This window comes from Podospora anserina, chromosome 5, assembly GCF_000226545.1.
Source record: "Podospora anserina S mat+ genomic DNA chromosome 5, supercontig 9".
Taxonomy (NCBI): domain Eukaryota; kingdom Fungi; phylum Ascomycota; class Sordariomycetes; order Sordariales; family Podosporaceae; genus Podospora; species Podospora anserina.
This window is the reverse complement of record NW_001914843.1, coordinates 632,295-643,015: the sequence shown is the minus strand read 5'-3', so window position 1 is coordinate 643,015 and position 10,721 is coordinate 632,295. Positions and strand designations below refer to the sequence as shown.

Below are 10,721 nucleotides of genomic sequence, written 5' to 3'. Positions count from 1 at the left end.
ATATTTTTAATTTTATTTTTATTTAATTTTTTTATTTAAAAAAATAAAAAAAAAAATCCCCCCCCCCCCCTAAAATATGAGACCAGGCCCGGGCCGGGGGCGGATATTTGTACCATCACACCATTCATTTGGGGTTCTCCGACTATTTTGGCGATTATACGAAAAGCCAGATGTGGATTTTCGGGAGAACGAGAAAGAAAGAGGGGGGTAGGGTGGAGGGTAATGGGTAATGAAGTAATGAGGAAAAGGGTGATACACTTTTTCCTTTTTTTTTTTTTCCTTTTTTTTTTTGTTTCTTCTTGTAGAAGAAAAGAGGGTGGAAAGGGAGGGATGGAAAGGGATACATAGAAAGCGCAGGAACTTGCCTGCTTGCTTGCTGCAACTAGAATTCTGGGGGAACAAACTGAGGGAACTAGGGGCGGATATACATTAGATGGGCTTTATTTTCTTTTTTCTTTTTTCTCAAAGTCTAAGCGGTGGGGAGCAGGAGAGACGGCTTTTTTTCTTCTCGCGCCTTGTTCGCTGCTCTGCCCATGAAAGGGGGGGGAAGAGAGGATGGTTCTTCTACTAACTACTGACACACGGGGATGAAGGATGAGGGAGTACTGGTGGATTGATTGATTGATTGATTGATTGATTGGTTGGTTAGTTGGTTGGTGGATTGTCGGAGGATATACCCGGTTTTTTTGGTTGTTTTTTTTGCTGTGTTTCTGTGTGTGTGAGTTACTACTACTGCTGCTGCTGCTGCTGCTGTTGGCATCTTCTGTGGGTTCAAGAAGCGTTTACATGATTTTCCTCCTAGCTTTCTTGAGCGTTGGTTGAGAAAGTGAAAGTTTTTTTCATCGAGAGAGAAGAGCGAGGTTCGTGTGTATTACTAGTATTAATGGGTTGTTGGTATTCAACGATATCAAAAAAACTTTTGTCACACACTCTGCCAGTCCCCCCTGAAAGTGATATGATTGTAGACACCTGTCCCTGACAGACACACGTTCGGACCTTGGTATTGTGGAATGTTGTAACGAGGAGAATATCAGCAGGCTCTGACACCGAAGCCTAAAGGAGACTGCACCATTTCACACCATCACCAACCAAAACTCAGCAAAAGACAAGACACGCCATCTATTCCATGTCATACTTATATTGTACATTACGCATCTCGACTCCTCTAGCAAAGCAGCCACACCCCCCCCCCAAAACACACCTGGCCATCAATCTTCGCTGTTGTAAGCCTGAACCTTTTGTTTCCGCCCCCCCCCCCCTCATGTCCCCGCTTATTTGTAAAAATCAAACTTGTTCTCATCCGTCGTCCCCTTCACCTGGCTGCTATACGCATCCTCCAAATCGCTCTGAATAATGTTGTACCTATTCTTTCTCACCGCCCTCAGCCCCGCCTCCTGCATAATCGCCGCAATCACGGCGCCGCTCAGCGGATCGTTCCTCGTAATCAAACTATCCAAGTCAACCTCTGGCGCCAAGCTCATCTTGCCCGCAATCGTCGTAAAGATCAGTCTCCTCTCACGGCGATCACGAAGGTTGGGGAACTCAATCTTGCGATCGAGCCGGCCGGGACGGAGAAGGGCAGGATCAAGCGTGTCGGCTCGGTTGGTGGCCATGATGACCTTGACGTTGGCCGTCTGGTCGAAACCATCCATTTGGTTGAGGAGTTCGAGCAGGATACGCTGGACTTCCCGATCGGCGCCGGTCTGAGCATCGAAACGCTTCGTGGCGATGGCGTCGATTTCGTCGATGAAGATGATGGCCGGGGCGTTCTCGCGAGCCATGCGGAAGACGTCGCGGACCATGCGGGGGCCTTCACCGAGATATTTCTGGACGAACTCGGACCCGACCACGCGGATGAAATTGGCCGTGGTCGAGTTGGCGACGGCCTTGACAAGCATCGTCTTGCCGGTACCGGGGGGGCCGTAGAGGAGAACACCGCGGGGAGGGTCGATGCCGATTTGCTTGTAGAGGTCGAAATGGGTGAGAGGGAGCTCGACGGCCTCGCGGATTTCCTGCTTTTGCATGTCGAGACCACCAACGTCGGCGTAGGTCACGTCGGGCTTTTCGTCGGCGCCGAGCATGGCGATGGAGGAGTCAGCTTCGGGGGGGAGGATGTCGACGAGGGCATTGGAGTGGCGGTGGAGGGCGACCGAGGAGGAGGGCTTGAGCTTCTCGCGGTCGAGGGTGGACAGGATGCGGACGACGTAGTTGCTGCCGGTGGAGGACTGAACGATGCCAGTGCTGGTAATGGTTTGTTAGTTGGGTTGGTCGAGGGTCGAGGATGAAGCGTGCTTACTTTTGGTCAATGGCCTCCATGAACTGGCCGATGACCAGCGGGACGCTCTGGATGCGCTTGATCTCCTCCTGTGCCCGCACCAACTCACGCTTCAGACTCCTAAAACACCAAAAGGTTTAGCTCCTGTCCCACGTCGACTGCAGAAAGTGCGAGCGGCTACCTTTGCTCGTCCTTGATGTACTCCTCCTGCAGCTGAATGTACTCCAGCTGCCGTTGCAGCCGCTTGAGGTTCTCGTACTCATCATTGCCCTCTGTCGTTACGCCCTCGAAGTTCTCGATGCTAGGGATGGTGGAGGGGATGCTCTTCTTGTGAGGCTGGACGCTGTTGGCAGCGCTTTCGACCAGGACGTCACCCATTTTTGCCCTAGATATCCCTTTCTCTCCCGAGGCTGATGCGATGAATTTGAATAGTGCGGTAGGTTCTGGTGATGCCGGAATGCAAAATGCAAGCAAATTTCAAATGTTTTCGTATGGAAAGTGGTTTCGATGGTGTTCTGTCGTTGTTGCTTTCGCCTCGTGGCGCGTGGCAGCAGCAGTCAGGTATATCTTGGCGATTAGCTTCCAAGTGGCTCGTCATCCGCCTGGAGCCTGAGGATACTGAGCAGTGGGATTGGTTCGGCAGCCTTGTCTGATGAGGCGGGGGGGCTAGGCCGAAAGAGGTCGAGGACAAGGTGGGGACTGGTGTGGCCTGTGCTTCTGCAATTCAACGTCCAACTTTCAAGGGTGCTGCTTGTTGCAACGAGCTGCTGCCGTGCTTCCTCGTCACCGCTTGACCTAGAACTGATGACACTGAGGGAGCTGTCTTCCATGGCAAGTTTCTGTAGCACAAAACTGAGAATTATCTTTAGTCGCCCCTTGGGCGCAATCATGAGATTGCCTTGCAGCATTAGGCAAGCGGTGCGGAGAAGGACGTTGGCTACATCCTACCCCACACTAAAGAGTGGCATGCTACCTCACTACCGACTTCATGAGCCAAGGCCTGTCCAGCCCTCCCACGTAGCGTTCATCGCTGAGGACGGCCAGCTATTGGGTGGGAGGCAGAGATGCCGGTCGCCGTTATCTTGCCTTTGCCCTGCAATGGCCTGAATCAGATGATGGCGTGGATCCTGGATGGTTGGAGGGGTTCGTTGTGTGTTGGAGACAAAGGTTCCATGTTAGTCACATCCCAGGTACACAGTACGCATACCATTCGGGAGACGACCCGACACCCTGAGGGGTTACTCACTCCTCCTCAGGTCTTACCCCCCCTGCTGCCTCTTCTAAAACCCTTCTCTTCGCCTTTCTTTCACATTACATCTTCCTCACTCCTGGTCCCCCGCCCCGCCATTTTCACCGTCTGACGTGCTTGTGCTTCTCTGTTTCTCTGCTTCTCTGCTCCCTCTGCTCCCTCTGCTCCCTCTACTCCTCTGCTCCTCTGCTTCCAACATTTACGGAGTATACTCTGCGAATAAATACATGGTATCTCCGTCCCTGCAGCTCTGCGCGTTCCTTCGGCAGTAGCAGCATAGTCGTAACCCAACCCAATAATCCACACTACCTCCCCCGCACCTTCAATTCGCCCCGACCGACCTGGCGGTCTTGTTCTGTTACCCTACCAAAGCCTAAAGTCTCCTAGTCCTAGCCCGCCATGGACAACATGCCTACCTCGATCGCCATTCCCGACCAGCGCCATCGCCAGGCGAACCGCCAGGATGGCTCGTCGCCGTCGTCGTACTCTAGCTCCCCGAGCACGCCAGGCCACTCTCCCAAGGCCTCACCTAGGGCTTCTCAGAAGCAAAAGGTGCACGCCAGACGACCCAGCCTTTTGAGTATGTCCCGACCTCATTACTCTTTGCATCCCCCCCAATCCCAAACGGGATGCTAATGATGAACACGCAGGCTCTGCTTTCACCAAGCAGGAGTGCACGACCATCCGGATTGGCGGCGAGGATCACGAAGGACCCATGAGACTGGTAAGTTGTTTCCTTGTCCTGGCTGCCAGCAGTGGCAGAAGTGCTACAATGCTGTGCTTGACCCCCGCCACTCACACGGTGCCACCAGGTGACCTACCTCGAGAGGGGACAAGGCTTCGTCTGGAATCCCGAAATCTTCCTGCCATCCATGAGCGACTTTGAATACACCCCGCTCGACCAGCGCCGTGATCCCATCGTCGAGATCCACATCAGTGACGAGGAGATCAAGAAGATGCTGCCTCAATAAACGTCCAAGGCGCACACACAGGCAGCCATCTTTGGCAAGAACAGCATGATTATACTACAACGATTTTCACGAACCGTATTCCACGACAACTCAACTCATCAAGCACTATTAGACAAGCTTTCTTTTTTCTTTCAGAAACTCTCGACAATTGTTCAGCATCAGTAATTCACTTCGACTTCTTACCTCGTCCAACCGCCAGCAGCCGTCTGCTCGACGAGGAAAACCATCACATAAGTGGACAGGAGGTCGTCATTGATTTTTCCGGCTCTTTTCTTTATTTTCCTTTCGGTCTACCATTGGGTAGCTCTTTTGGCCCACGGCTAGGTTGGTACTAGGAGTTCTTGTTTGTTCATCGTTAGTTGGGGGTTCGGGGAAATATCATTATTGTTTACAAGGAAACAACAACACTTGGGGCGGGTGTGGCTGGCCGGGGACGGGGCACATGTCAGTCACCCTTTCAGACGGTGGGATGGGCGTGACACCGGGTGGTACTATCCTCTTATTCTTTTCTTCTTTTTCTTTCCTGCCTTGAGGGGAGAATCTCGTCTCTTGGCTTTTGTCGCACGCGTGGGAGTGGCTTTGACAGGCGTAATTGGGATTTTGGGCACAGGTGGTAGGCGGTGTATGGTAATCATTCATGTTCAGACCTTTGACATAGTTTGCTTTTGGAATTCCAGGCTCTCGTTACGGAGACATATTATTTATTTACTACTGTCAAACAGTTTGCTGTCTGGCAGCCCTGTCTGCGTCAGCGAGAGTGTCCCCGGTTGATTTGTCCCTGTTTGAACTTCCGGTCCCGGTCTTGTCTGCTGCCAATAGAAGTTGAGATATCAACCACTCGCTCGCCCTGTCTGAACCGGATGTAAGCGGGGGGGGGTGTTGATAGATCAGCTTAACCTGCAGCTGATAACCTAGAGACGATGGGGGGTTTCAGTAGCGGAACACCGGGAGCAGCTGTAAGCCCCCCCCCGCTTCTTCCGCCCCACCAAAGTGGTGAACCCCACTTCTGCTTTCTTCGCAGGCAGATTGGACTTGTGCAGTTCGGGGTTAGCGTCTGGGGAAGGTGGTGTGCACGGGCCAGGTGCTTAATTGTAGACTGGGCGTTCAGAGTATCGATAAGATATATTGGCGTCGCGATTTGGGGGATGATGGACGCATGTTTTGATATGACAACGACGACAATAACATCCAGGACTTGAGCACCACGACGACGACACGAAACACCACGACGATACGAGAGACGAAGCTATACCCGGGGAGGGGAACAGAGAAAAGGAGATTCTTGTTTTCTGGCAAATAGTGCATAACTAGAGCAGTAATAATATCTAATCACCGGCCCCCCTGCGAACCAACCACCAAAGAAAGAAAGTCGACAAACAACCCCCCCTCCCTACTTTTCTGACAAAAATAAAATAAAATAAAAATGGACGACTCCATCCAGCGAAAAATCGAACTCCAATCCCCAGACGACCTCCGGTACCTCATCACCAACGTCCGTAAAGCAGCGACCGATAGCATCAACGCCGCTTTCCCCCCCGTCCTCGACGACGAAGGGAACCCCATCCCCCAAGAGGAAGACGAGTTGCGCAACGAGATTGATAAGCTGGTAAACGACGTACGTTTCCCCCCCCTCCCCCCCCCCTTTTCCCTTTCCCTTCCCCACCCACTCCCAATCCCATCCCACGATGCGCCTCCGTGACGTCTCGTACGCTCTAGTACATAACCCGCCTCTTCACCCTCTCCCTCCCCTCCCTCTCAATAAACGGCTCCCTCTCGGCCCCCCCCTCCCCCAAAACCCTCTTCTCCTCCGACCCGCAAGACCACCACAACCCCCAAACCGACCACTACGAACCCTTCGACCCCCGCAAGCGCGACAGGATCGAGTCCCTCGTCTCCCAAGAGGAAGACCTCCTCCGCTCCATCGCCCAGCTCAAGCGGCGCGTCCCCGCCGCGACCGCATCCGCCTACATGACCGCCACAAACGCCCAGATAGCCACAGACGAGGAGATGCTTTCGGCAGTGCTGCAACGGGCGAGGGAGGAAGGGTTGGAAAGCGGGAAAAAGGCACTCGAGGGAATGGGCGAGTTGGATAGACAGGAGGTTGTCGAGGGGACGTACACCAAGGCGGTGGAGACGCTGGGGAGGCTGAAGAGAGACATGCCCGCTGTTGTGGCCAAGATGGAGAGGGCGAGGGTGGTGGGTGGGTATGTGGTTGGTAAACAGAACAAGTCATATATATATGTATATATATATATGTATCCAGGTCAGGAGACAGAGGACAAAGGAGGCGTTACGGAAAATAATAATACCCCCCACCATTGCTACACTTCCTCAACCAAGAAAAAACATTACTATGCCATTCAAGTCAAGAGATAAACTTAGGGATTCTTGTTCATCTCCTCCCACCCCGCCACGCCTATCACATGTAAGGTACCATCTGAATACAATCGCAAACTACCAACACCCGCTCCACGCCCACTGTCTACATGTAACTACCATGCAAAAAGAAGCCGGCCTTCATTACCGAGTGGCAAGAACACTACCGCATGTCCCCGCAACCACACCGATGCGGCACCTCATCCTCCTTCCTCAATGACTGCACCTACGCAGCCGCCGGAGCAGGAGCATCAGCCTTGACGTCCACCGGAAGAGCCGCATTCCCCTGCCCGGCAACAGCAGCAGCACCACCCTCCTTCACATCCGCACCAGCATTCTGAATAGTGGCATCCGCCGCAGGAGCAGCAGCAGCAGCACCCTCCTTCTTCTCCCACTTGGCCGGCTTGGCCCACTGCTCCTCGCGCCAAGGACCCATGTCGCTAAACTGGCAACCGCCCGCACACTCGCACGAACCACCAAACTGCTTAGGCAGGTTCTCGGCGGGAACCTGCGCCAACAACTCCTTCTGGTACCCGCTGCCCAACACATGAATCTTCTGCACCGTCACCGGATCAAGCCACGCCTTCACGACCCCCCAGACGGTGCTGAAGCCCCAAGGAGCGTTGATCAGATACAGACGACCGAGGCGTTCGGGGTAGTAGTTTTGGCTCAGGACGCTGGCCTGCTTGACATAGTTGAACACCTGGGGCGCCTTGGAGATGCCGACGCCCTTGAGATCCATGACGGTGCAGCACGTCTCGAGGAGGACGCCCGACTTGCGGGAGCAGGCCGGGAGGCGGGGGTCGGCGACGCGCTCGTACTCGACCGCGAGGTTGGTCAGCATGCGCTCGGCCGTGGTGATCTTGTACATGGCTGTGAGATCAATGTTGCCGAGCTGCTCGATGTAGACGGGCCGGCCATCCTGATGGTGGGGTTAGCAATAGGGGGGGGAAAGGTGGAGCCCAGATAAATTATGTACCTTGTCGGTCTTGTGGTAGTACTGGGGGTAGTACTTGAAGACCTCCTCCTTCTCGGGGTAGTCCCAGTTGGGGACGACGTCGTCGAGGTTGGTCTCTTGCCTCCACTTCTCGCACTCGATGAACCTGGCGTATTGTTAGCCCCTGCCTGACTGTGGAATCCATCCCCAGTGAAGGTGTGCGTACATTTGCTTGGAGAGGTTGACATCGAACTTGCGGGCACGGAGGAAGCGGAGCTGTTTCCTATTTGTCAGTATCCCGACCCTGAACCTGATGGAAAGCTATTCTGGTGCAAGGCGTACCAGTGTGAGCGTGTCGAGACGTTTGGTGTAGCCCTCAGACTCGAGCATCAGACGCAGCTGCGAGACCTGAGCTTGTTGTTCCGCCGTCAGGTAGCCAGCATGTCCGCTCAGGGGGACGGCGGCGGTGGTCGGGAAGTCGTAGTCATCGTACTTGGGGTCGAGCTCCAAGGGGCGGGGGACAGGCGCGGCGGCAGCCATTTTGTTGCGTTTATGTCTCTGCTTCGGTTTCTTCGGGTCGGGCTCTAGGGTGTCGTGGACGTCTTTCAATACTTCGTCTATCGTTCTTGAGGAAGAAGATGTTAGATTAGGTGTTCGTTAAAAGTAGGTGAGTAGGCAGTAAAAAGTTGGGCGGTGACAGGAGATGATGGGACGAAAAAGGATGATGCGCGCTATTGTACTTGCATTGGAAAAAGACTGACTGGCTGCTGCGGGAAAGGGTGCAGAAGGCGTTTGAGACAAGTGGCGGATGGCAAATGATAGGAAAGATGAATCAACAAAAGGGGGGGATGTTGGAAAAAGACAGGGAATCCTGTTGTTGTCTGGTTCAAATAACCAGTAACCTTCAGTGCCTGAAATGCCGCCGCCAACTCAATCCTGCCCGCGATAATCCCCTGACCGGCAGCTCGGCCAGCCCCGCCCGCACCAGCGAGGCCTCGCACTAAGGGGGTATAAGGGTGGGGCTGACAGCTGCCATCATTTACTCTTTATTCTGTGTACACAACTCAGACTCCCGCAAGAACATCACAATCATGAAGCCAGCTGGATGGATAGCTCTGACCGTTTAACCAGCAGTTGAAGGTCGACCCGTTAAGTCGACGGTTTACCAACTTTCACCTACACCCACGGCCCACCTCCAACGGGCCCACCCAACGGCCACCACCGTTCCTATCTTAACAAACCGGGCCACATCTCGTCTCAAGTGCTTCATAGGGTGCTGTGCCATTCAGGTTGCACTCAACGTCCCGGCCACCATCCCGAACCGCAACAGACACATCCAGCATGTGATCCCCATCACCAGTAATACAAATCCCACTTTGCAATATCCTCATCATGGTCCTGCCACCTTGTTGCCAAATGTCTCGTTTCTTTTTGATGACTCTTGAATCTCGACTCTTACACAGCCTCCCCCTTCATCATCATCACCATCATCACCCCCCCGCCGTCCCCTCCTCCTTCCCTTTCCCTTGCTTCTCCTCCTCCTCCTTCTCCTTCCGTTTCTGCACCACATCCCAGTTATAAACCCTAGCCACCGCAACCTCCATAGTCTATCATCCCAGTCAGCCATCATCCAAAAAGTATAGTCAGCAAGTAGTCAGTAGCATCACCCACCGTAATCTGCTCCCTCAAGAAATCCAAATCCTCCTCACAATTCCCCAAACTCCTCCTCGCAGCCTCCAACTTCCCATCCAACAACTCCTCCGCCTCCTCAATCGGATAACTCAGCATAACATTCGCCCCCAACCACAAATACACCTCCTCCGTCCTCCCAATCTTTGCCTTGGCGTAAAGCGTATCATTCAGCTCAAACGTGGTCTCGATTTCCCCCCCCTCCCCCTCGTCATCACCCTCGTTCCTCAACTTCAAAAACCTCACCGTCTCCAACGTCTTCTCAATGTCGGGCATCTTATCCCTCAACCCCGCCACCCTCCGCTGCAGGTTCTGCTCCATAAACTGGTACTTTGCCACCATCTCCTGAAACGACCGAAGCGTCGGCTCGACGTCTGAACGGGAGGAGACGTAGTCTTCTACCTTGTCGACAAAGGGCGCGTAGGGGATTCCTCGGGGGTTGGTGTCCCTACATAAACACAGCTTCAGTAAATGGGATTGGTACTAATAATAAAAAAAGAAATAAAATAATAAAAAAAAAGGGGTGGGGCGGGGGAGGGAGGGAAAATAGACTGACTTCCCGTCTGGGCCTACGCCTTTCCCTTTCACCGTGGCGGAGGTGGTAGCCATGATCGTGAATGTCTTGGTTGGATCGATCGTTCGGTCGGTCTCGGTCGGTCGATTAGTTGTTGGGTAGGTAGGTGGGTAAGGTCGCGATATCGAAACAGCTACTAGCCAGCTAGATGATTGCGCGCGCGCAAAAAAGACTCGGCCAAGGTGTTGTTTGTTATTGAAAGACGTTTACACCACGTCCTCGGTCGCAAAGTGGATTGACCCTGATCGCGCGCACTCTCAATGACAAGCAAAGAGGTAGTCTAGCCTGGTTACTGCCCGCCCGCCTGTTGCTGTTCCCGTACGTAAAGCGGTCAAAAAATATTGGCGGGGTAGATCGGTGACAGTTCGAGCTCTTCCTAGCAGGCATTGCGGGGTACCCTACATGCACGTTCAGGGGGCTCCTTTTAATCAACTACACAACAAAACAAAACAAAAACATCACAACTCGAGCAACAACCCTTCAATGATATGAATTCTTTTGTCTTTATTTTTGCAAATTATCCCACGGCCAAAAAGGACCTTTTACCCTCCTCCCACACATATGGCCTCCAGAGGTATCCCAAGATCAAAAAGTCTCTATAGGTATCCCAAAGCAAACCTGCCCGCCCGGATTGTCGTGGTATCTGAAAT

General features: G+C 53.3%; 5 protein-coding genes across 5 annotated transcripts; 2 read left to right on the top strand and 3 right to left on the bottom strand.

The window, feature by feature from the left end:
- Positions 1 to 1,271: 1,271 nt before the first annotated feature.
- On the bottom strand, positions 1,272 to 2,653 carry PODANS_5_9250 (uncharacterized protein; the record flags this gene model as incomplete). The annotated part of the gene is made up of 3 exons (XM_001904708.1): positions 1,272 to 2,241; positions 2,297 to 2,395; positions 2,457 to 2,653. 3 exons carry the CDS (start codon positions 2,651 to 2,653, stop codon positions 1,272 to 1,274), a joined length of 1,266 nt encoding a protein of 421 aa, XP_001904743.1.
- A 1,270-nt stretch (positions 2,654 to 3,923) lies between these two features.
- Positions 3,924 to 4,495, top strand: PODANS_5_9240 (uncharacterized protein; the record flags this gene model as incomplete). Its single annotated transcript, XM_001904707.1, has 3 exons — positions 3,924 to 4,104; positions 4,175 to 4,248; positions 4,337 to 4,495. The coding sequence occupies 3 exons, from the start codon at positions 3,924 to 3,926 to the stop codon at positions 4,493 to 4,495; spliced, it is 414 nt and encodes a 137-aa protein (XP_001904742.1).
- A 1,423-nt stretch (positions 4,496 to 5,918) lies between these two features.
- Positions 5,919 to 6,871, top strand: PODANS_5_9230 (uncharacterized protein; the record flags this gene model as incomplete). The annotated part of the gene is made up of 2 exons (XM_001904706.1): positions 5,919 to 6,032; positions 6,212 to 6,871. 2 exons carry the CDS (start codon positions 5,919 to 5,921, stop codon positions 6,869 to 6,871), a joined length of 774 nt encoding a protein of 257 aa, XP_001904741.1.
- A 226-nt stretch (positions 6,872 to 7,097) lies between these two features.
- PODANS_5_9220 (uncharacterized protein) lies at positions 7,098 to 8,348 on the bottom strand (the record flags this gene model as incomplete). The annotated part of the gene is made up of 4 exons (XM_001904705.1): positions 7,098 to 7,793; positions 7,851 to 7,974; positions 8,035 to 8,084; positions 8,151 to 8,348. The coding sequence occupies 4 exons, from the start codon at positions 8,346 to 8,348 to the stop codon at positions 7,098 to 7,100; spliced, it is 1,068 nt and encodes a 355-aa protein (XP_001904740.1).
- A 950-nt stretch (positions 8,349 to 9,298) lies between these two features.
- PODANS_5_9210 (uncharacterized protein) lies at positions 9,299 to 9,941 on the bottom strand (the record flags this gene model as incomplete). The annotated part of the gene is made up of 2 exons (XM_001904704.1): positions 9,299 to 9,415; positions 9,600 to 9,941. Coding segments are annotated over 2 exons (459 nt in total), but the record flags the coding sequence as incomplete, so codon positions are not given.
- Positions 9,942 to 10,721: the final 780 nt, after the last annotated feature.